The sequence below is a fragment of the Portunus trituberculatus genome, chromosome 9 (assembly GCF_017591435.1).
Source record: "Portunus trituberculatus isolate SZX2019 chromosome 9, ASM1759143v1, whole genome shotgun sequence".
Lineage (NCBI taxonomy): Eukaryota > Metazoa > Arthropoda > Malacostraca > Decapoda > Portunidae > Portunus > Portunus trituberculatus.
In genome coordinates, this window is record NC_059263.1 from 2399111 (window position 1) to 2425000 (window position 25890).

Genomic DNA, 25890 nt, shown 5'->3' on the forward strand with positions numbered 1-25890 from the left:
ACAAATTGCCTCTGATTTCAACATGAAATGTGCCCATCTGCTTTGTTTGTTTGTGTACTGACTGCTTAGTTCATTATCTTGGCTGTGAAGAGGAAACCTGTTTCTTTCCTGTTTGATTTATATCGGTACCAGTTTGATTTTTGTTTATACTTTTGAGTAATGAAGACATGGCATGTATTTCACAACTGTCATAAGCCAACCATTGTATCAAGAACAAAACAAAGGTATTTACAATTCAAATGTTACACTTAATCAAATGATTTGTAGCAGACAAACATGAACAGATGGACTCCTGCACAATCCTTGTTAGGTGATGCTAGACTGAACAAGATTATCAAATCAGCCTGTATTAGAGGGCTGATTGTTTTTTTTTTTTTTTCACTGCTATGTTATTATGATTGTGGTGCTTGTAGTGATGAGGACACAAAAGTGATGAGTGAGAGTGAAGTGGTGAGGCATGTTGGTAGTGCTGCCAAACTTCAAGATAAAGAATAGATAGAGTTAGCAAAATGACATGTCTGGATCACCAGCTTGTCCAATCTATTTGTATACCAAGCTGACCATCCCACATGAGACAGCCCAAACTAAACCATACACACACACATCATTGACACTCTTAGCCCAGTCAGCCCCTGGTGGAGAGGGACAGTCCCATGGCCCACCATACTGCACACCACCATCTTGCTGATATTGATAATTACCACAACAAATTTGTTTTGTTATGAATTTTTTGTGTTGGCATGAATGATAACTTGAGTATGTAGTGAAATGGGACATGGTGACGTAATAGTTGAGGCTTACAGTATTTATCATGCTTACTGGAGATATTTACTGAGTAAGTAAAGTCACTAGTTGACTGAAAAATGTGGTTCTAAATCTGATGTTTTGTTGTCTGGTACAGTACATAATTACTTATTACTTCTCGTGTTGTTAATGTATTGGTAATAAGCATATATTTATTGTTGAATCTCTATATGAATTTGTTGATTATGTCAGAAATAATGTTAGGGTTACAAATACTTGGGGCATAGGTTGCAAGACAATCAGAAGAACATTTGATAGCCTTTCTGTATTGTATTAGCTGGTGAGGTTCCTCAAGGTAATGCTGGCAAAGCTGGCACGGTTCACTTCCATGTTCCGCTCTTATGTCCATCTTCTGTGCCATTGACATCCTTCATATGATCTAGCCCTTCTCAACCTGTCCTCCCCCTCCCACTTCTTAGACCATGCTTATCCAGTAGTACCATTAGGTCTTTGCTACCTGGCACATTTTACACGTCCCCCCCCTGCATCCTTTTGTTACAATTATAATCACTTCCATGTGGCACCACCGCCAGACTTCTGGCTAATGATGGACTTTTTTTTTTTTTTTTCATACATTGTACTTAGATTATGTATTTCTTCAGCACTTACACCTCAACATTTTTGGGAAGTTAAATCTTGTGTGATGTTATTTATGTGGGAAATCCGTACAGGTTACATAACAGACTTCTATGAACTTTGTATTATACTCCATAGACTTCTGAATCTCTACACTCATATTGAAAATGGGCATTGGTACCCTGTTCTCATGTGTGCATGTTCTGTATTTATTGAGAATTAAATCAGGTGCTGAGGGGAATCATTACTAGGACTGGTATGCTGCAGTGAAGTGAGGTACTTCCTTTGTTGACACTGACTTCTCTCTGTGTGGATGTGATGGGATGGCATGTGCACTCTGCTGTACATGTGTTAGTTTCGTTCAGTGTAGGATCATGTTTTATATTCTTGAGGCAGGGAAGGTTCATGTCTTCAGTTGGAGGAAGTGGTGACCATGGAGTACAATTTAGCAATATGTTATTTAGAAGTACTATGAAGTACATAATGTGAAGTGTTTATCTTGTGTGAAGGAAACCTGTTCTGTGTGGCTCTGTATTTTGTCTGTTGTGATCGACAAAGTCTGTCTGTGTGTTGATAAACTGTCATCACGAAGCACTGTCAGTATTCACCACCAGTGTGTGTGTGTGTGTGTATGAACCATCATTTAGTCCTGCAGTTTTAATTATTTACCTGATATATTCACTGTGTTACAGCAGTGTCACTTCACTGTCTGGACAAAGCTTCATGTTTCAGTCTTCACTGTTTGGTATGCACTCTATATATTAACTGTACTGTTTCTCCTGAAGACCTTAGTGACTGAGTTGGCAAAGCATCACAACACAAATGACTAACCAACAAAATGCAGTGAACTTTAAACCATTGCATTTCATTTGTGTATAATTTATTGTTTTTTAAATCTTGTTTTATTGTATTTATTTATTTTACTCAATAGTTTGCCATAGTTTCATTTTGGGCTTATATCTCTAAAGAATAAAATTTCACTTTTCCTCAGTGGCATTTGTCAGTGTGGCATCAAGTAGGTGTGTTGTGTAGCAGATGCCACACCCTTCCAGCTAGAGAAAGGCAACTCCTCCCTTTGTGACAGAGAGAACCTAATCAGTCTTAGATGGGTTTCCTAACTCTATTGCCATTCATAAGTTCACTCTCAGGTGGATGAAAGTTTTAGAACCTTGAAATGTTCTCCTATCTTCATCTCTAAAACCAATTAGACTGGATGGTGCTTGACCCTCTCTTCAACTTAGGGATTTGTATTATGTCATATCTGTGTGTGTGTGTGTGTGTGTGTGTGTTTTTCACTGTTTGATCTGCTGCAGTCTCTGACGAGACAGCCAGACGTTATCCTACGGAACGAGCTCAGAGCTCATTATTTCCGATCTTCGGATAGGCCTGAGACCAGGCACACACCACACACCGGGACAACAAGGTCACAACTCCTTGATTTACATCCCGTACCTACTCACTGCTAGGTGAACAGGGGCTACACGTGAAAGGAGACACACCCAAATATCTCCACCCGGCCGGGGAATCGAACCCCGGTCCTCTGGCGTGTGAAGCCAGCGCTCTAACCACTGAGCTACCAGGCACGTGTGTGTGTGTGTGTGTGTGTGTGTGTGTGTGTGTGTGTGTGTGTGTGGGTTTGTGTGAAAAGTTTTGAAGTTGTCCCTCATTGAATCTTGTTGCTTCCACCTTTAGTTGGACATAGTATATACGCAGTTATGTACGTTTTAGTTTGTCTTGCTTTACATACATTTTGACTAGCCACTATATGACTATATGTACTATTGCTACATTATGATACAGGATGATAAGAAATAACTAATTTCCTGTTTTAATTGGAATTTCTTACAGTGGTGGTAAAAAAACAGTAACATGTTTGAAATTTCTACTGCCTTAATAAGAAGTATTTTCATGCCACTTGAGGCAGGCCTCTTATCAATAGTTTGATTCACCTACTCCAGAAAGTCTTATAAACAAATGGTCCCAAAGTAGCTCTACATGATATTGTGTACACTCATTGTGGCTGCAGGCTGGCCATCCTGCCCCTAAGCAGTCTCACATATGAAGGGATACTTCTCTCCGCAGAAGAAGTTGTTTGCATGGTAACCAGACCACTTGTCCAGGAAAACACACTTCTTGCCAGGGTTCCTGCTTGGCTGACCGGGCTTCCACTCCCCTCGCTCCATATTCCTTCCTGTGAGCCATTCCCATCTTCGCCTGGCAAGAACAAGGCGGGCACCTACCCAGAAGGCATCAGCTGCAAGTAGTAATGATAAATCTTAGCTCACACAATAACGATACATCAATAAAGTAATGATTATCATCAGAAGTTAACATCTGATGCAAGAATTATGTTTTTTGAGTTCTTCAAATAGTAAATTGAACACATGCTCACAGTAGTAGCGGATCAAGTAATCCTGGAGTTGTTCCAGCCTCCAAGGGGAAGCCAGCCTGCCGCCGTAGCTCTGACAGAAGGCAAAAGCGTCGCCCCACGTCCTCCAGTCCCGCGCATTGTGCACCAACATGTAGCAGCCTTGGGCCAGCAGTGTGAAGGGCGAGGGACAACTGGTGGCTGGCAGAAGGTGATAGGTGTCAATATGCATATGACCAGCCATTAATACATTCCCTATTATTGAAGATTATCTAAATACTTAAAAAAAAAAAAAAAAGCAGCAGACGGGCCACCTGCTCAGAAACTCACGTGGCGGGGGCACTGTGTATGGGAGTGAGGTAGTGGTTGTGGTGGTGGTGGTGGTTGTGGTCGTGGAAGTCGAGGTTGTACGATTAGGGGCCCTGGTCGTGATATCCTCATCCTCATACTCATCTTCATCCTCGTCCTCTTCTTGGTCCGTTTCCTCAGGTTCGTCCGTTGGAGTGGCCTCAGTAGTCGTCGGCTTTGGAGGGAAGATAGAGAATGTCTCCCACCAGTTTCCAATGCCCTTCGCCAAGTCGCTGATAGGATTACTCTCGGAGTCTGTGTAATTGAGGTCCCCGTCCTCGTCTTCCTCCAGCTCTATGGTAAAGTCGATGATGTCGTCGGGTTCAGGCTCTGTGGTCGCCTCCACTGAACCTGCTGACTCTGTAATAAACGAGCGTGGACGGAGAAGAGTTCATTTAATTCATTTATGCCCCCTACCAAGCTCCAGCAGTAACAAGGAATAACTCCCGTACTGATGTCCACAATTTCGAAATGGTTTTTATCATTTGAGGTCTTTTAGATATGCCTATTCACAGTTCATTTGACGGTCATCAGTAAACCAGCAAAGAATGAGAATCACCAACTGTCCAGAAGATGATTTCATGAGCTAAGGATAATTTTCGAAGTTGTCCTCATGTACACGCCAGTGCATCGTATTCACTACATTCATAAAAGCGTCGCTTATGTCTGTTCTAATCACATTTACATTAAAGTAGTGCATAATAGTTGGTTTTAAAGAATACTGTTTCTGGCAAGCTCTTTGGCAAAAGAAACACCCACGTCAACACGCCACTGAAATTACCAATTAATATCAAATTTCCTGGCGTTAATTTATAAGGCAGAGAAGACAATAAGTGTGACGTACGGCAGGAATGGTCGTCGCTGGGAGGAGGAATTGCATATAGTTATGACATTAGAAGAGAGCGAAGGGATCAGCACAGCAATGGAACTACAAAATGTACTCGTATACTGAGATGAAGCTTAGTTTGAAAAAAATAAATAAATAAATAGATATATATATATATATATATATATATATATATATATATATATATATATATATATATATATATATATATATATATATATATATATATATATATATATATATATATATATATATATATATATATATATATATATATATATATATATATATATATATATATATATATATATATATATATATATATATATATATATATATATATATATATATATATATATATATATATATATATATATATATATATATATATATATATATATATATATATATATATATATATATATATATATATATATATATATATATATATATATATATATATATATATATATATATATATATATATATATATATATATATATATATATATATATATATATATATATATAAAAGACTTATAATAGAGTTTTGAAAAAAAAGAGGAAACAGTGTAATAGAGAAAAGAGAGAGTGCGAGACAACAGAACGGTTACACTACCAAGCCATTCCGAGCGAGATAGGTTACATGAAGGGTCGACGAAACTTCTTAGAGGAGAGCATACGCGTGGGAAACGATTACCTTGTTTCTCGACAGGCTCAGTCTTAGTGATGGGGCTGGCGGTGGTGAAGGGAGCTGCGGCGCTGCTCACCTGACAGCTGTTCTTCACCTGGTTCCGCAGGTCGCGAACTTCGGTGCTCAACAGAAGCAGCAACTTCTTCATGGCCACCAGAACTTCTGTCACAGCACACTCGTCGGCGACTACTGTGTCGTTAAATGCCCCAGGGTCGGCTGAGGCCACTCCCCAGCACAGAGTCACCAGTAGGACCACTTGAGCACACCTCCACATCGTGACCACCAGGTACTGTGACAACTGTCCTCACGTTCCTCTGCACTCGTCTGCTTCACTTCCACGCCACGATCTCTGTTCCACAAAATGTGTTCTGAGGTACGCCCGTCTCAAAATATCTTTGCGTCCTTGTTTTGTTGTTACCTGAAAGCGTTCAGTTATTGCGAGACAGTTAGTCATCGGCAGTGTACGACCCACGACACTAACACTAACATTCCCACTCTTCGTTTGGCGGTTGTAGGGGAGGAAGACACTGGACGGATGGCTTTGTACTGCAATGCTTGCCTCACGCCCACAGCTAGCGGGATACAAGTGCAGCCAGAGGTCGACGCAGCCTTCCATAGTCGGTGCCATTTGACCTCGGTGTGACGGCGCCATAAATCAATCCATTTCCAAATATTACATGCTCACCTTTGATCTTTCTCAAGAGAGAGAGAGAGAGAGAGAGAGAGAGAGAGAGAGAGAGAGAGAGAGAGAGAGAGAGAGAGAGAGAGGCATGTAATTCGTGCCCTAGAAACTGAGATAAAATAGGTTCATGTACTGGAAAGACATCCGAGCCATTTCTCAGAACGTGTAAGAGCGAGGTGCGGCCGGACGGTGGCAGAGCGCAGAGGCGGAGCGGGAGGAAGTCACTGCAAGCTCTTATGGTGAAACGCTTTGCTCTCTCACCACCACCACTACCACTATCATAGTTTCGTAGGCTACAAAACAATAGCCGGCTTCTCAAGATTTTTTCTCTTATACTAATGTAAGATTCTTGTTAATTTTTCACCGGAACCCTAAAAAATCTCGTGGAACTTTCAGTAGCGTATTTTGAAGGTGCAGATGTTTTAATATATAGTCCATATACCACAAGTTTTGACTTTGACAGCATTATTTCAGCTTAGGATATTGTCATATTAATTTGACCTAACAGCTTGAAAAGTATCAAATATGTTGCACATCGCACACACAAAAAGAGTGGAATGTTATCTGCCTGACAGAGACTAAAAAAAGGTTACAGTATGTTGAGGGTGATACCGCGGATCACTACCCAGTAACACGCTCAAAGGAATGTGGTCTACAGTGAGAACAGTGCGCACTCTAACAGTAAGAAACAAAGTAACGAGTTGTACGTGGCGATTCCAACACACGCGCGAGGAGTCGGCGGCGGCAGAGTAGATGGTGGAGTGTGAACGTGAAGCCGCACTGACACTCACTGGCCCCCGCTGGCCCGCTACTCGCGCCGCGGTCCGGGCATCCCTTCACCACCGCGGTTTGTATGAAGCATTTTTTTTTCTTAGGATGAGGCAGAATGAGTGTAAAAAACAAATTATTCAACGGGGCTTCATGGGATTTGGATTTGAGACAAGTTCTCTCGGAGGCAAATTGCAGCTTAGTGCATTACAGCAGTTTATTATTATACAAGACTTTACCAAGGAATTTGGTATGAAGTTAACTTGGACGAAGTTATCGTCCATTAACTATGTTAATGGACGATAACCTCGGTCAGGTTCTCTCAGTGGCGAAATGTAGCCTAGACACACATGCATATTTGTGTGCCAAGGTCTTTGAAATTAGACTGATGAAGGGTACTTGGGACGCATTAGAGTTAATGGACGATGTCCAAGTGAACTTAATGAATTAGTAGGACTATGTATGCAAATCACAGGGAAATCTTAAAACGGTCATGTCTCAGGGCGAGGCTCCTTGACTTACTTCGCTGTTCTTGATGTTGATCTGTAAACCTTCTCCCGTCTTCTTTCGAAATAATCTAGTAACATCCTGCTGATGCAGTTGTTGTTGCTATCGCTGTTTCTGCTGCTGCTGCTACTGCCGCCGCCACCGCTGCCTTTGACTATTTATTTATTTATGTATAGAATAGTACTGTTAAGAAAAATAAAATGACATAAGATGAACCAGATTTTGTATACTTGAAAATAGTCCATACACATGATTTCCAAGAATGTGTTATGCTTAACAGAGGCGCAGCGTGACGCCTTGACGGGGCTGGGACTACATGAGGGAGGCTTGGGAAGTTGGGAGTGCTCGGCAGGGGAGGCGAGACGGTAACTCTAGCCTGCCGCCTTCCTTAGCAAATAATCTGTTTTTATAAAGGAACTGGGACAGTAGACGAAGGCTGGAGTGGAGTCCCCATTTGGGTACATTTCTGCCCACGCCGTCTTTTAAAAAGTGCATGAGTGCAACGAACTACTGCCCAACTCAGCGAGCTGAACTGCCTCCCTTGGCAGGAGGCGCGCTGTCCCTGCCCTCTCAGCACTGTGACGCGAGGGTGGCTCTGTCTGTTCCTTAGTCTTATTTTTTTGTAGACGACGTTTAATGGTTTAATCCTGTTTTTCTTCTACTTCATTATATTTATCTAGACAATTGAGGGAATATAAGCTCACGCTATGTGTCAGAAGCCGACGAGAGGAGGAATGTAAGGCTCACGCGATGCGTCAGACGCCGACGAGACGAGACAGCTCTTACGTGCTGCTCACTAGTCATGTCACTTGATGGGTGGGAACCCACGCCTAACTCACTACGCCCACCCCCCACGCAGTCCCAAAGTAGGTACACATGGGAGGTGGAAGGAGCAACCTGACTCCAATGGGAGGGACAAAGTAATTACTCCTGAAGACTAAACAACCTACATCACATCCAGATTTAAGTATGACAAGACACTTCAGGAAGAGAGAGAGAGAGAGAGAGAGAGAGAGAGAGAGAGAGAGAGAGAGAGAGATTTCAAAGATGAAAATTATATATATCTTAGTAATTTCAAAAGATTGATTATAAAAGAACAATGTTTAAAAGCCTTTCTTATGAATTAAGTTACCAGAAGTCTGCGTTTATTTAAAGACTCGAAACTAAATCATCATGTGTGTGTGTGTGTGTGTGTGTGTGTGTGTGTGTGTGTGTGTGTGTGTATGTATGTGTAAGACAGGAGTGTAGGGTGTCTAAGCAAAGGGTAAAGCTCGCGGCGTTTCTTTAGAAGCTCTCCATCCTGGGTAAGCAGAGTGACAAACCACCCAAGAATAACAATTATCTCATTGCGTAGGTTATGAAAAGTCCCCATAAGTGTGTGTGTGTGTGTGTCTGTGTGTATGTGTATGTGTGTGTGTGAAGGAGAGAACGTTAGCGTGAGGGTGTCAACTGGCGCGGCGTCTGCTCCCCAGCTGCGCCCGTCTGTCACAAAACAAGGCCTCTGCTCCGCCAGCCTCCTGTCTCCTTTCTGCTTCACACACACACTTCTTGACAAACCCCGGCTAATCACACACACACACACACACACACACACACACACACACACACACACACACACACACACACACACACACACACACATCACTGATAGAAAATATAAGAAAGAATGGAAAAAAAATTGAGAAACTGAGCTTGTGTCGAATCTTGAAGCGGCGTCAAAAATAAAACCAAAAATGTTCAGTCAATATAAGAGGGAGTGGAGACACGCGGAGACAAGGTATGACTTGAAGTAAAGTATTGTAAGAATCGCTGTACATTTCACCTCGAACAGACAGAAAGGACAGAAAAGGAGAGCAGACGAACGACTAAAATTTTGCAGTGGAGATCAGAAATAAAAAAAGAAAATCAGTATTGAAATTAAAAGGTATATGAAAGAGACAAACAACGCGACATACGATATCATAAAACATACAAATACTAGACGAAGGGCTTAGCTTTGGTCACTGTGCATTGAATCAGTGAAAACAAAGGGAAAAAGAAAAGAAAACTAGCTTCCCTCGAATCATTCAACGCCGTTCACGAAAAAAAGAATGAAAAAGAAAAGGAACTAGATCATGATTAAGAAAAAAAAAGGAGCATTGAAGAAAGACACATTTATTAGGCAAATGAGTACAATGTCGACAGTTTAAGCTTAACGATGACCCAAATCCTGTCGTTGTTGATATTGGTGATGGTGATGGTGGTGGTGATGGTAGTGGTGATAGTGGTGATGGTGGTGGTGGTTGTCACAGGGCAGTGTAGAGTAATGGGTGTTGTTAAGTAGCGTTTCTTAAGACTGGTGTGTTTTGGTATGTGTCCCTTAGCGGTCCTAAATGATGAGGAAAACAGTCTCTCTCTCTCTCTCTCTCTCTCTCTCTCTCTCTCTCTCTCTCTCTCTCTCTCTCAACAGCTTTTCAGGTCAATTTTGTGCAGCATTTTGTTATAGTTATTAAATCAACACTGTTTCGTCTACTACTACTACTACTACTACTACTACTACTACTGGGGCTGTTGGTGCTGGTGCTTCTACTGATCTTTATTACTTCTTAGCATCGGTGTTATTGTTATTGTGGTGGTGGTGGTGGTGGTGGTGGTGGCTGTTGTCTTTACTGCACCACTGTTGACTATAACCTGACACATTCTTGCGCCGCACCTCCACTCTCCTCAAAAGGCTCTTTATTACTTGAAGTGACACGTTTTTTGAAGTGATGTTTTTATGGTTCTAATATTAACAAGACCTTCACATTATTAACCCCTTCAGGAGTTAACAGCAGAGACATTCTTGACAAACCCCGGCTAATCATCGCTGGCCTTGGAAAATTAATAGTCGTGATGAAAGAGCAAAGCAATTTTTTTTAATACGAAACTGTAACAAGAAACTTTTCCTAGTGTGCTTCATTGATGTGTGTGTGTGTGTGTGTGTGTGTGTGTGTGTGTGTGTGTGTGTGTATTGTATAACCCCACGAAGAAGGACAAGACAGAGGAAAGATAAAACAACATGAATAATAAGCTTGTGAAGTCTCCCATTACCACATCGGTGAATCTGTGTTGATAACTAAATATGGCGATGCGAGTCTCTATTTTCCTGTCAAGTTAAACGCGTGGTTGCTGACTTGTGTGGGGGTATCAACAGTCCATGGCGCCGGTGTCTGTCAGAGAGAGAGAGAGAGAGAGAGAGAGTAGGATGGAGTGGGGCGGCGGGAGGTGGGTAAACTGCAGTACTAAATTCTCTTTTTTAGCCAGTAGGGAAGTAACATTGTAAATTGTTGTTGTTGTTGTTGTTGTTGTTGTTGTTGTTGATCTTTATATTTATTTTCATCATTCTTTTCCTTGTACTTCTTTATCTTAATTCCTTCTTCACGACGTCCTCCTCCTCCTCCTCCTCCTCCTCCTCCTCTTCCTCCTCTTCCTCCTGCTCCCATATCTTGTACTTTCCCTCCTTTCTTAATACGGAGGAAAAAGATCGCGAAAAATAGTGTTGTTGTTACTGTTGTTGTTGCTGTTGTTGTTGTTGTTGTTGTTGTTGTTGTTGTTGTTGTTGTTGTTGTTGTTGTTATAGTTGATCTTTGTATTCATTTTCATCATCCTTTCTTTTGCACTTCTTTATCTTCCCCTTCACGACGTCCTCATCTTCTTCCTCCTCCGCCTCCTCTAATTCTTCTACTTCTTCCTGTTAATCTTCTACTCTCGTATCTTCTATTCGCATTGTGATTCCATGTACTAGATAACTTTGTGGGACGTGAGACAGACACTTACTAAGGCTGACAAACTCCTCAGACGTCACTACTACTACTACTACTACTACTACTACTACTACTACTACTACTACTATACTGGATTCATGAGGAGTAGAATGACCGGGGATAGCCACCTGTTCTCTGAGCGCACTTGAGTCTCATTCCGTGACGTTCAATGCGTGGAAGTGATTGCTCTTTTTATTGTGGTCATCGATAGTCTTGAAGAGAAAGAATACAGCCATCACCACATCCATCACCAAAACTGCCACAGCGCCAACATAGCTGAGGGTCCGTGGTATGTTAATTCTTCGCTTGGGTGGCTCCTTGGTGGTCACATTCTCCCCAGATACCCAGGCTAGCTTCATCTTGATGCCAAGGGTGGGATCGAGCCCTTTGATGACAGACGTGGGCTCCTCCTCAGTGTCTGCTGTGGATCTGCGACTCACCTCGATGAAAGTGTGAAGGAGGAAGATGAGACTAACCCTCCCGATGCAGTAAAGGAAGAAGTAGTCGATCAGTTTAGCAGAAGGAGAGTTGGGGAGGGTGGAGGAGAGCTGCGAGAAGAGTGAGGCAAGGACGATGAGCAGGGAGAGCGTCACCATGATCCGGTCATTGAAGTTCTCAATCCTGAAGTGCGTGAGCGTTGCATGCGCCAGGAAACACAGGATGATGCACGGGAAGAAGGTTGTCATGACGTACGATTCAAACTTCCGAGTGAAGAGCAGATGGACAGTCATGCACCTCCCTTCACCTGAGATATCATACCGTGCTTTGGAGATGTTGTACATGGAGAGTGTGGATTCGTTGCCTGTCACTTTCACTCCGCCCTCACTTGTGTCCCAGCGAGGACAGCACGCGTATGTTTTTCTGAGACACACCTTCATCCAACACTGCTGGATGTCAAACGGAAAGAAAACAAAGTCGAAGGTGCAGGAGAATGTGAACTGGTACTGGATTTTGTTGTTGATCTCCACATCAGATCCATTGAACACCATCACTGCAACAAAGGCAAAGACCATTGACTGAAATACGTAGTGATATTCATAGTTACACACACACACACACACACACACGCCCGGTAGCTCAGTGGTTAGAGCACTGGCTTCACAAGCCAGAGGACCGGGGTTCGATTCCCCGGCCGGGTGGAGATATTTGGATGTGTCTCCTTTCACGTGTAGCCCCTGTTCACCTAGCAGTGAGTAGGTACGGGATGTAAATCGAGGAGTTGTGACCTTGTTATCCCGGTGTGTGGTGTGTGCCTGGTCTCAGGCCTATCCGAAGATCGGAAATATCGGAAATAATGAGCTCTGAGCTCGTTCCGTAGGGTAACGTCTGGCTGTCTCGTCAGAGACTGCAGCAGATCAAACAGTGAAACACACACACCGCGTAGTGTAGTAGTTAGCACGCTCGACTCACAATCGAGAGGGCCGGGTTCGAGTCCCGGTAAGCGGCGAGGCAAATGGGCAAGCCTCTTAATGTGTGGCCCCTGTTCACTTAGCAGTAAATAGGTACGGGATGTAACTCGAGGGGTTGTGGCCTCGCTTTCCCGGTGTTGTGTGTTGTGTGTTGATGTGGTCTCAGTCCTACCCGAAGATCGGTCTATGAGCTCTGAGCTCGCTCCGTAATGGGGAAGACTGGCTGAGTGACCAGCAGGCGACCGAGGTGAATTACACACACACACACACACACACACACACTTATATGTGTTTTCAGTCCTGATTTTTACTTTCCTAGTACTATTCTCTCCTCACCAGCTAACAATCAATTCTTCAGCACTTTATCAACATTTCACTTTGTTTCTGATGTTGAGAAGAACAAAAAGTAACAAAAGACACTCACCCTCATAGCTGTCATATATTTCAGGGTAACCTTTTCCCTTGACCTTCACAGTGAAATCATTCAACACTGAAGTCTTGGTAGACACGGCCACGTTGTCCTCATGGATGGCATTTGGGAAGAAGAGGTGTGGTGTCCAGATGCCTTTGTATTCATGTGATTGCAGGATCTTGGGTTCCTTGAGCAGGTGTTGGAATGTGAGTCTATCGTCGCGCCACTGGAGTACCACGTTTATGGTGATCTTAAACTCGTTCATGTCAAGCAGAACTGAATTGACTTTTATCACGTTGATTCTTAGTCCAACAACTGGTGTAGACTTTGGGCAATAGGTCTTCACGTAAGAAGGTGGCAGGGGCCTTACCAGTGTGCAGAGCTCACCTTCGTCAGAATTGTCCTTGCAGTGACGTATTCCGTCGCAGCGTTCTTGAAGGGGAATGCAGCTGCCGTCATTGCAACTGAATTTGTCCTTCTCACAAAATGAGATACTGAGATTCCTATATTTATCTGTGTTCTCCTCATTCCAGGTGTGGCGGCCAAACATGTCTTCTCCGTAATCCAGACGAGTATATTCCTCCTGCATTCCAAAAAATCTCTTGGCGAGACACCTGCTGAAGCCCTCATCGTCTTTGCTGTCGGGACACGGTTCCCTGCGGACGATCTCGCCGTGCTCTGACAGAAGCACCAGTCTCCTGTTGTACTTTAACAGAGTCATTTTCTGAGTGTTGTGGTCTTTCATGTAGGCAGTCTTCTTGAGTGGCATCATGCAGGCAGTGACGTGGAGCACTGTTTCAGAGGTATAGTTGACCAAGAGATGGTTGCCGGTGTCTCGGTTGATAGACAACACTGAACCTTGCTCTTTGTCAGCTATGTCAGTCCACAGATACAAGTCGTCGTTTGGCACGTCCAGCGACAAAACAGCCTCTTTGGCAAGCTTACCAAAGTCGTCATCCTTTCCGATGAGACGACTACCTAATTTTGTGCACAGACTCTCGGCTGTAGGATGGTCACTACAAATAGTGAACACTGCCATGAATTCCTTATCCTCCGGCAGACACAACTTGTCCTGCCCACCGAGCCTATAAATGGACACATTTCCAGTTGTGAAGACCTCTTTTATTTGGATATGGTTCTCTGCTGAACTTTCACAGTTTAGTAATTCTTGAACTTCAGAAGTTGTGAGTTGTCTGTCATAATATCTCACACCAGTCACTTCTCCTGAGTAAGCGAATTTACCCGAGTCAGTGCCCACCAGAACAGTGACGCTGTCAGTGAATTTTGTATCAACATTACATTCAGACATTGTCATCACTTTACTGTTGGTCTCGTTGTCCAAGTGCAACAGCATGTTCCTGCCATCAGCCACCAGACACAGGTGTTGCCAGGTGTTGTGCATCAGGTGTAAGTCAGGGAAGGCCTGTGGACACCAAGGATATATTCCCATATTGATGACTCCGTCCATAACTGCAACAGAGAGAGATGAACATAAAGGTGATTGGTGCTGCACAAGGTGAGACCTCCTGAATATACTTAAAAGAAGTAAATAAATTAATTAGAAAAAAAAAACTTGATCTTGTCTTTCAATTGGATCAGTGCCAAAAATATCACGTTTAGTGAGTGATCGAGTGACACGTCACAATGGCAATAGACTGACCCTTGACTATGATGGAGGTGTCCGGGCCGTGCAAAGAGAAGAGTTTGGTGACGGTGGTGATGTACAGCGGCCACAGCCACACACACACGGTGAAGCTGGAGCCCACTTCCTCTCTGTCAAATACTGTTCTTAGCTGCAAACACGAACACAATATATTTGTTTGTTTGTTGATTTTGTCTTATTTTGATTTATTATTTCATATTATATTATAAAGTCACTCGTAGCAGGATCTGTCTTCCTCACACCTGGGCTATTTCGTCGTGTGTCTCCTCCGGCATGAGGGTGAACACCATGTCCTTCCACAGCCCTTCCACTGCACTCTCTGCTGGGAAAACTGTTTATTACCTTTCTATATACACACACACACACACACACACACACACACACACACACACACACACACACACACACACACACACACACACACACACACACACACGGAATGGATGAAGTGGATAATGAGAAACTGATCCTGAGAGAAGAATATGACTTTAGAAGCACAAGATCGCATAGTAAGAAACTAAGGAAGGGACGATGTCTGAGAGATGTTAAAAAATTTAGTTTCCCGCAAAGATGTGTTGAGACTTGGAACAGTTTGAGTGAGGAAGTGGTATCAGCAAAGAGTGTACATGGTTTTAAAGAAAAATTGGATAAGTGTAGATATGGAGACGGGACCACACGAGCATAAAGCCCAGGCCCTGTAAAACTACAACTAGGTAAATACAACTAGGTAAATACACACAGTACTTTCAGTGACCTATGCGGGCAACACTGAGGGTACACTTAAAGAAAAGACCATGGTGAAAAGGAATCAGATGGACAGCATGGTGCAGGAGACGCCAACCAAAGAGAAGGAAGAGTTTGAGACTGTACCTCCTCTGGGAGATTCATCTGTACTGGCCAGGTGAAGCAGGTGGAGCAGCAGAAGGAGTAGGAGGAGGAGGAGGAGAACTGTTGGCACCCGCGTCATGACTGCAGGAACGGTGTGTCTTGTTCGCTGCTCTGAGGGAACCAAAGAAACAGTTACTAACGTGCCGGGGAAGATAAAAAAAAGGAGGCACTGTGACAAAGGCTTGGGTTCCTAATGTCAATAAAATGGTCTAACAGTACACAAATCTTAAGGTAAAAATGTGTCCCAGTACTGAAGGGGTTAAACCTATTTCATGTTTCTCCTTTTCTCTTGTCTCATTACCTATCAAATGGTGTTATGTGGCCTTGGATAGCACATTTATCTTGCTGGTTTTTCATATTTACTCACTCACTCACTCGCTCAACAACAGCCTCCCATCCATCATGCGTTCGCTCATCGCCAGCTCCTCTCTCAGACTGCAATCCGCCCACCACCAGCGATCAGAACCAACAACCTCTCACTCGTCACTCACCCATATACCCTCAACCAGCAGCCTGCCTACCTCTCACCTCTGTCTTCCTGAAGAGAATGAGGCACCGCTTATTGAGTTCCTAATTATATATGTAAAGGCAAAGAGAGAGGGTAGGGAGATGGGGAGGGGTGAAGGGCTGGTGTTCAAGTTATCAATACGTGTTGGGTATATTAGCTGTGTGTTAATGCGAGGTATTTGGCCAGGTAGGTTCACGTCACACCTGGCATAACTCACCTGTAAGTATACTCCACATTTGTTGGTGTAATTTCTTAAGTACATAGCTAGAGGTGTGTCAATATATATATATATATATATATATATATATATATATATATATATATATATATATATATATATATATATATATATATATATATATATATATATATATATATATATATATATATATATATATATATATATATATATATATATATATATATATATATATATATATATATATATATATATATATATATATATATATATATATATATATATATATATATATATATATATATATATATAGAGAGAGAGAGAGAGAGAGAGAGAGAGAGAGAGATTATTATTATTATTATTATTATTATTATTATTATATTATTATTATTATTATTATTATTATTATTATTATTATTATTATTATTATTATTATTATTATTATTATTATTATTATTATTATTATTATTATTATTATTATTATTATCATTATTATTATTATTATTACTATAGTTATTAGCATCATTATCATTATTATTGCAATGATACTTTTCCTTTTCGCATTATTATAATTCATTGCAGCAGCAGCAGCAGCAGCAGCAGTATGTAGTGCGTTTTACAACTATAAGCAGTATCAGCAGTAATAATAGTAATAACAGGAGTAATGTCTCACTCCACTCACAAAACGATGGTAATAAGAAATTAGCAACAACGCGGAAACACTCCTATAATAGCCCTGAGTACTTCACGAGGCAATGTCATGATAGCAGCATTGGGAGGCGCGTGTGCTAATGTTAGCGACAATGTAGGTGTGTAGGTTTGTAAATCGACGGCCTCGTTTTGCATGTGTTCTTTGTTCATCATATCCATTTTCATAATGCCAGAGGAAGCAGGAAAGAGTGAATGAAAGTAGTGGTAGAATATAGGGAGATTAACTTTACGCCGGTGGGTGAGACATTAAGGAGGAGAATTAGACGGAAATGTTTTGACTCCATTCCTTTGTGGATAGTGTTGTAGGTGAACGAATTACGATAACGGTAGTAGAGGTGGTAAAACTACTACTACTACTACTACTACTACTACTACTACTACTACTACTACTACTACTACTACTACTACTACTACTGTTACAACAACAACAACAACAACAACAACTACTACTACTACTACTACTACTACTACTACTACTACTGCTACTACTACTGCTGCTGCTGCTACTGCTACTACTACTGCTACTGCTACTGCTGCTGCTACTGCTACTACTGCTACTGCTTACTGCACTGCTGCTACTGCTACTGCTACTGCTACTGCTACTGCTACTGCTACTGCTGCTGCTGCTGCTGCTGCTGCTGCTGCTGCTGCTGCTGCTGCTGCTGCTGCTGCTGCTGCTGCTGCTGCTGCTGCTGCTGCTGCTGCTGCTGCTGCTGCTGCTGCTACTACTACTACTACTACTACTACTACTACTACTACTACTACTACTACTACTACTGCTACTACTACTACCACCACCACTCCTACAACGTATATTGCTACTCCCACCACGACCACCACCAACACTACTACTGCTACTATTACTACTACTACTACTACTACTACTACTACTACTACTACTACTACCACCACCACCACCACCACCACTACTACTACACGACAACTAATCATCTGTAAGGGTTGTAATTCACACGTGTTGATTTTGTGCTGGGTTTGTTTATTCCACCTTTAGCGAAACCTTTGAAAATGCAACTATTATTATGAAACACTTCCACGCTGCGCCTCCGAGACTTTCAAAAGAATATAGTTAGTTGACGTTACACGATTTTCTAAGAGTGTTTGTTTAAATCTAGTCCCAGATTAACGAGGTTTTTACATTATCAATAGGAGAAACGCGCATTTAAACGATTAAACCCCATCAGCACCATGACGCGTTTCCATATTCATTCTGCTTACTATTTGGTGATTTCATACAGCTTCAGAAACTTATGTGGAGGATTAAAATAGTGAGGACTGTGGCCATTAATCTTCTGACCTCCATAGACCCTTCCTAATGTCATTAAAATGGTTTAATCGTACACAAATCTCAAGGTAAAAATGCATCACAATATTGAAGGAGTTAACGAGGTTTATACATCATGAATATAGGAGAAACACGCTTGAAAATTCGGCTAATCAACTTTGTGGCCTTTGAAATTAGTTGATATACTCTATCCACGAACGTCAGAGAACTATAGTGGGTAAAAGACCAAAAGTTAAGAATATTATCAATATTACTGGTGCTGAGTTGTGGATGATAAATGGCGGATAAATAGAAAGCATAAGTAAGGATAATTTTCACTTGTGTTTGATGGAGTGTTGTAACGCGGCGCTCTGTACCTTGTGTTTGTTGTTACCTGCCTCTCGTCCATCAAACAAGTATACTCACAGTCTCACATTAGTATTGGTATGGAACTCAAGGCCACCACTACACGGGGATCACTTTCGTGGGCCAGTAAACTGGACAAGCGAGGTATTACTGGTCCTTGTTCATAATGTCTAATGTAATCGATGGTTGCTGGAATGGAGTTTATACACACGCGTTTATAGTCTTTCTCTTCTCTCTTGTTCTTCGTTTATGTTTTTGTGCGTGTTGTTGCTTCTTCTGCTACTACTACTACTACTACTACTACTACTACTACTACTACTACTACTACTACTACTACTACTACTACTACTACTACTACTATATTAACAAACTATTTCAACTTATATACTATATATATATATATATATATATATATATATATATATATATATATATATATATATATATATATATATATATATATATATATATATATATATATATATATATATATATATATATATATATATATCTTTTATTGTTGCCATCTTTCCTCCTTCTCTCTCTCTCTCTCTCTCTCTCTCTCTCTCTCTCTCTCTCTCTCTCTCTCTCTCTCTTTCCCATCTCTCCCACTTTCCTCCCCTCCTCCCTTCCTCTTCCATCTTGCCTCTCCTCCTTCAGCACTCTCTCTCTCTCTCTCTCTCTCTCTCTCTCTGTTCACATATCTTGATTATCGCTCGCAAACCGTAATTAATATTTTTCCTGGGCTGTCGATGTATTACAATGCGTCCGTGCCTTGTTAGTCGGCATTAGCAAGTGTTTATTTCTGTCTCGCTAGCAACGCGTGGCGGCGGCTCAGCTGATTGACTGTCCTACATGTTACACTGTTCAATACAATGCCGCTTTTCCATATTCATTCTGCTTACTATTTGGTGATTCTATACAGTTTCAGAAACTTATGTGGGGGTTGAAATAGTGAAGACTCTAACCATGAATCTTCTGACCTCCATAGATTCTTCCTAATGTCAATAAAATCGTCTAATTGTACACAAAACTCAAGGTAAAAAATGCGTTCTGCAATCGATAACTGGCGACATTTTTTATCCGGTACTGGTTCCAAGACATTTATCCCTATCTTTTGGTTAACTCTTGGACCTGCAGTGTGACTATACCAACTAAATGGGCTCTTGTATATATATATATATATATATATATATATATATATATATATATATATATATATATATATATATATATATATATATATATATATATATATATATATATATATATATATATATATATATATATATATATATATATATATATATATATATATATATATATATATATATATATATATATATATATATATATATATATATATATATATATATATATATATATATATATATTTTTTTTTTCCTCTCTTACATTTAAAGAAACTGATGATAATGCTTGCTCTAGTATGGAGATCAGTACCAGAGACCCTTTCATTTAAGAGTTTGAGCCAAGATAACATGGAGGCATGGATGAGTTCGGAGTCCCTTTGCGAGTGTATTTCTTCATAACAAGGGACCGGCACCTTAGTGGGCCTTTTTTTTTTTTTTTTTTTTTATTATTATTATTATTATTATTGTTATTATTATTCCTTTGGACCGTGTTTCCTCTTACATAGAAAAAAGAAAAAGGAGAGGACATTAGAGCACCGTACTGACACTTGCAGGGATCGTCAGCTGAGCGGCGTGTAAACATCAACACCCCCTCGCCACAAACACCACCGCCACCACCATGGAGTGCAGGAAAAGGCAGAAATTCCGGGCTGCTTTCAATAAAAAGTTCCCCAAGGCAGTGAAACCAGTAAAGTAAGATATAGGCTCTCAGGCAGGTGGTCTTGAAGTAATATTAACGGTAAACTTAAGGAATATTAACCCAACTGAACCAAACTTTACCTATCCGCTTGTTTTCCCTGCTTGCCCTCCCAGCCATCCTTTTCCCTGCCTCACGTACACCTAGCGAAAATATTAAGTGAATTTATAGGTTATGGATTGAAATAAGTATTGTAGGTTTCACTTATAGGGACTGTCACATTTAGCTTTGATGGTTTATGCAGTTTTCCTTATTTTGTGATGTCATTTATTATTTTTTGCCATTTTTCTTAGTTCCTGATTATCTTTTCTCTTTATTTTGTGTTTCCCTATTTATTTTTGTTGTTGTCCTATGTTTACTGATATGCCTTCCTTATTTTGTGATGTTCTTGCCTTGATTCCTTCTGTTTTTTTTTTTTCTTATTTTCTAATGTTCTTCCCTCTGCTCTCCCTTTTTTCTTATGCTCTTCACTTATTCTGTAATATTCTTATCTTCTTCAGCCACTCATCACCTCCTTAGTATGATCATCCTACCTTCAACCACTCATTGCATCCCGTAAACATGATCATCCTTCTTTCAGTCACTCGCCACCCTCCGTCAGCCTCTTCAGTACCATGATGTGTTTCCGTATTCATTTTGCTTACGATTTGGTGATTTTTTTACAGCTTCAGAAATTTATGTTTGGATTATATTAGTGAAGGCTCTTGACCATTAACCCCTTCAGTACCATGATGTGTTTTCATATTCATTCTCCTTACAATTTGGTGATCTTTTACAGCTTCAAAAACTTATGTTGGGGATTAAGATAGTGAAGACTGTGGCCATTAATCTTCTGATCTTCGTAGACCCTTCCTAATGTCAATAAAATCATCTAATCACACCCAAAATTCTTGATAAAAAATGCATTCCAGTACTGACATGGCTATGTGTTTCAGGGTGAAAGACAGCGCCATCCTGTGGACTATGTTGGCTCTGGCACGCCTCTACCTGGCCACTGTGCAGACCGGCTACATCCACCCTGATGAGTTCCACCAGTCTGTTCAAGTCATGGCAAGTGAGTGTCCATTTGCCTTGTCTTTTTTATGTAAGAGGGGATAACTGGCCAAGGACAACATAAACCAAAAAGAAAGCCCCACTTAGTTGCCAGTTACCTTGCAGTTCCAAGAGAGTTAGCCTAAAAAAAAGGGATGAATGTCTTAAAACCTCCCTCTTAAATGAAGTTGAGTCATGAGAAGTTAGAAATACAGAAGCAGGCAGGGAGTTCCAGAGTTTACCATAGAAATATGTGAATGATTGAAAATACTGGTTAACTCTTGTATTAGTGAGGTGGACAGAGTAGTGATGAAAGATTGAGAGTATTGGTTAACTCATGCTTCAGAGAGTTGGACAGAATAGTGGTGAAGGATTGAAAGTACTTGTTAACTCTCTTATACTGGGGGTTTAGTATTCATAGCTGTCTGTAGGGGGTCTTGTACTTGTGACTGTAATGGTGTCTATACTTTAAATATTAATCTGATCTCATGTAGTCTTTCTTGTGTGCCTTTTTTTTTTTTAATGTAAGGGTCAGTGGCAATATAGATTTTGTATTTGAAAAAAGGTGCACTTAATGTTAGTTCCCATACAGAGAATGATCAGAGAAAGTTACCTCTTGAACAGTTTTATATACATCCTATGTGACATCTGTATGGGAATTGGCATTACCTACTCTTGGCTTCAATTCCTATCTTGAGCTTCCTTGGGTCATTAATTTGTACCTTACCTAACTGTATATGCCCACATAGTGTCTTTCCTGTCTCTAGATTAGTTTATCTTTCCATATTGATCTTCTCTGTTATCTTAATGGTATTGAGTATTAATTTCGTAGATGAAACACTTTTCATTGTAGAGTAGCTGCACTAACAGTACATAATGTAACTGGTGCCTCTCTTGCAGGTGACATACTCAACATTGATGCTCGCAAGCCCTGGGAATTTCACTCAGAGAATCCCATTAGGTCCGTCACTTTCTCCGCTGTGGTTTCTCTGCCTTACTTAGTCCTGAAGTACCTGGCTCCTGTGGTGACCTACTGCTTCGGATACAATCTGCTCACCCCAAGCATCCTCCTGGTCACCCCTCGAATGTTCATGACCTTCCTGTCCTTCGTTGCCGACTACAGCGTGTACAGGATAGCCCAGCTGTGCTACCTCAGGCCCTGGAGCTGTGTGGAAGTGTTTGCCAGCTCCTACATTATGCTGGTGTTTGCCACCCGTACCTTCTCCAACACACTGGAACTCATCCTGATGGCGCTGCTGCTGTGGCGGGTCTGTGAGTCCATGGTGGACAGCACTAAGATTATCCGTAAGGAGAACATTCTGCAGGACCTGTATGAGAGTGCTGAGGCTGTGCAGGACAAGGTGAAGCTGGTCAGGATGAAGACCAAGCTTCCACCCTACAACTATGTAGACAGCGCCATCATCTCGGTGGTGGTGACGTATGGCACCTTTGTGCGGCCGACCTTTGTGGTGTTCTCCTTTGTGCCTGTGGCATATTGGCTGCAGCGTGGGGTGGTCACCAGGGAGGTGAGCTTCTCCTACTTCAACCTGCGGTTCCTGAGTCTCCTACCTGGGGCAGTGGCCACCTTCCTGACCTGTGTGCTGGCAGACTCCTTCTACTACGGCGCCATCACTACCACAGAGCTGCTGTTCTGGAACGTAACAGCACGCTCCTTCGTGGTGACGCCCGTCAACTTTGTGCTGTACAATGCTCAGGGGGACAACCTGGCGGTGCACGGCCTGCACCCAAACTACCTGCACCTGCTGGTGAATGTGCCCATGCTGCACGGCGTGCTGGGCCTGCTGGGTCTGTGGTCTGTGTCCAAGTACCTGGTGGCCCTCACCACCGGTGCCATGACCAAGAAGCCCAAGGTGTTCAGCCTGGCCACCATGCTGCTGGCCTCCTTCATCGTGCCAGTGCTGCTGCTGTCACTGGTTCCCCACCAGGAGGCACGCTTCCTGCTGCCCACGCTGCTCCCGCTGGTGCTACTGCACTCTGATGACGTGCTCATCTTGACAGGGCGCCGAATCAAGATGACCAAGCACTTCTTCTTCCTGTCATGGCATGTGTGGAACATCCTGTGTGTGGCGTTCTTTGGCTTCCTGCACCAGGGCGGCGTCACCAAGACCCTCATGCAGGTACACCAGCATGCACTGCAGCGTCCCCCACACATCAATTCCCATGTGCTGTTCTCTGCCATGTACACGCCACCCACTTTCCTACTGGTGCGGCGCCTCACCGTCACCGCCCAGGCAGAGGACGGCCGACACTATCGCATAGAGAAGTCTCTGTTCACATATGACACAGGGGGAGCACGGGAGCCAGAGGACCTGCTCCATCTGGCGGCCAGGGTGCACCGCCAGGCCCAGCTGAACTCCACCAGAGAGGTGGAGGTGCTCATCTGCCTGCCAGCCAGCCTCTCGGAGGGACTGTTCCTTGCCACGCCAGAAAACGTGACCCTCCAGCGGCTGCAGCGTGTGCGTGGCCACCTCACGCTGGAAGACCCCCCGGACCTCAGCCTGGAGGGCGTGGCCCTGACCAGCAGCTGTGGCAAAGTGTGTCAGCTTGTGCGCCATCTTGACCAGTTCAGCATTGACATCATCAGTGTCAACTTTGGCCAGAAGGTCACACCTGGGAGGTCAGCACCTCTCCCTGGCCAGCCCTCCAGTGTGGCTCCCCAGGAGTCATTGCCTGAGGCTGCACTGCATAACCTGACTGAAGATGAAGAGGAGGAAGAGGAGGAAGATCAACAAGGAGATGAAGACCTCTAGTAGACAGTGTTGCCTTAGCACTCTGGGCACTGAGTGACTGTGCTTGTGGTGTTCCTCTCAGACGAGTCACTGGGTGTGCCCTCAGCTTCAGGGCCATGCCACACACGAGGGGCATCCAAATTAGTGGTACGTGTTGTATTGATTGTATGGCTCAAGGTGATGAGAACAGCGGCTCACAAACACTTGTGTTGATGCTTGTTTTGAGTTAGCAAGAAGTGCTTGATAAATATTTAGCAATGATGTGAGGCAAACAGTTGAGAGATTAAGAAGATGAAAGACTAGTTGCAGAAAGTGTTCATTTATGTGTGCTCTTTATTATGTAAGCAAACATTCCTATTTAGTAGTAGGAGTTATCTTGTATATTCTTTTATACACATTCACACTTCCATACATTCTCTCATGTTTTAAGTTGTATAGCTTCTCATGATAACCTTCAAAGTACTTTTTTTCTATGTTACCACTATTTTCCTTGTTGCTAATTCAGTGGTAGAATTTATCTTATAGTCTTTTTATACATATATTCACACTCTCCATGCATATGCTCTTGTCAGAAGTTGATGGTCTGTAACTACTTACCATGAGCTTCAAGGCCACACACCACTGCTTGGGACAAAGGGACAAAGGCATGAGTGTTGTGTCCATGCCAGACACATGCACTGAGACAAGAGAATCTTCCCCTTCATACAAGCATTGCTACATTGCTGAAAACTGACATTTTTGATACTTAGCAATATTAGTTTTATTCTTTGTATCAGGCTAGCAATCCCACACTGGATGTCTCAGATGAGGCACCACACACATATTCACATATTACTTGACTGGAGAAATACCTCTCACTTCACATATGCACTGGTGTAGTGTTGAAAACTGACAGGTTCTTGATTGAAGGAGTGTACATTCAACATTTATTCACAGGACTGTTTCTCTTTTATACTGTTTACTACTAGCACCTCCAGTCTGATACATACTACTTTGTTTGTCCACACAGCCTCAGATACTCACTCACTCCCATCTTTTCTTCATGGGGATGCTAAATTACTGACTCCAGATATGCTAGTCACAAGTCACTCAAAGGGCTTCTAAGTTCTTAACATCTTTGAACACCTTGGAACTGTGTGTGTGTGTGTGTGTGTGTGTGTGTGTGTGTGTGTGTGTGTGTGTGTGTGTGTGTGTGTGTTTTAGGTACTTGCGTCCAGTAGTGAGCTGTCGTCAGTGCTCTACAAACCAGTAATCTAGTCAGTATTATGCAGTTAGTTTAAGATTTCAACACTTGCTTGTGCTTCCTTCCTTCCTGGTGATGGAAGGAGGGTACCCAAGCTGCTCATTGGTGATCATTTTACTTTATTAGAGAGAGAGAGAGAGAGAGAGAATTAATATATTTGATTAATGATGTCTTAATCAATATTATTTAGGACTTTACATTTGA

The 25890-nt window shown here is 42.1% G+C and overlaps 3 protein-coding genes across 5 annotated transcripts in view; 1 reads left to right on the top strand and 2 right to left on the bottom strand.

Annotated features, from left to right (window-relative positions):
- Positions 1 to 3196: 3196 nt before the first annotated feature.
- Positions 3197 to 7152, bottom strand: LOC123501456 (aggrecan core protein-like). Of its 3 annotated transcripts, none has more exons than XM_045250289.1 (5): positions 7026 to 7152; positions 5643 to 6054; positions 4079 to 4456; positions 3773 to 3949; positions 3197 to 3634 (listed from the first exon to the last, which is right to left on the bottom strand). In XM_045250289.1, the coding sequence occupies exons 2-5, from the start codon at positions 5908 to 5910 to the stop codon at positions 3423 to 3425; spliced, it is 1035 nt and encodes a 344-aa protein (XP_045106224.1). In that variant the 5' UTR covers positions 5911 to 6054; positions 7026 to 7152; the 3' UTR covers positions 3197 to 3422. The 3 variants fall into 3 exon arrangements, with proteins under 3 accessions (XP_045106224.1, XP_045106225.1, XP_045106226.1); XM_045250290.1 differs by having other exon boundaries at positions 7044 to 7124; XM_045250291.1 differs by lacking the exon at positions 7026 to 7152 and adding an exon at positions 6999 to 7016.
- Positions 7153 to 11037: 3885 nt separating this feature from the next.
- Positions 11038 to 14673, bottom strand: LOC123501463. The gene is made up of 2 exons (XM_045250298.1): positions 13155 to 14673; positions 11038 to 12366 (listed from the first exon to the last, which is right to left on the bottom strand). Exons 1-2 carry the CDS (start codon positions 14662 to 14664, stop codon positions 11528 to 11530), a joined length of 2349 nt encoding a protein of 782 aa, XP_045106233.1. The 5' UTR covers positions 14665 to 14673; the 3' UTR covers positions 11038 to 11527.
- A 5827-nt stretch (positions 14674 to 20500) lies between these two features.
- The window catches only part of LOC123501454 (GPI mannosyltransferase 4-like), a 5696-nt gene continuing 306 nt past the window's right edge, over positions 20501 to 25890 (top strand). Inside the window, exons 1-3 of the mRNA XM_045250288.1 lie at positions 20501 to 20657; positions 21597 to 21715; positions 22594 to 25890. The exon at positions 22594 to 25890 is cut by the window's right edge and continues 306 nt beyond it. Of these exons, the coding sequence (XP_045106223.1) occupies positions 20584 to 20657; positions 21597 to 21715; positions 22594 to 24464 (2064 nt within the window). The 5' untranslated portion in view covers positions 20501 to 20583 and the 3' untranslated portion in view covers positions 24465 to 25890. The remainder of the gene's footprint in view (positions 20658 to 21596; positions 21716 to 22593) is intronic.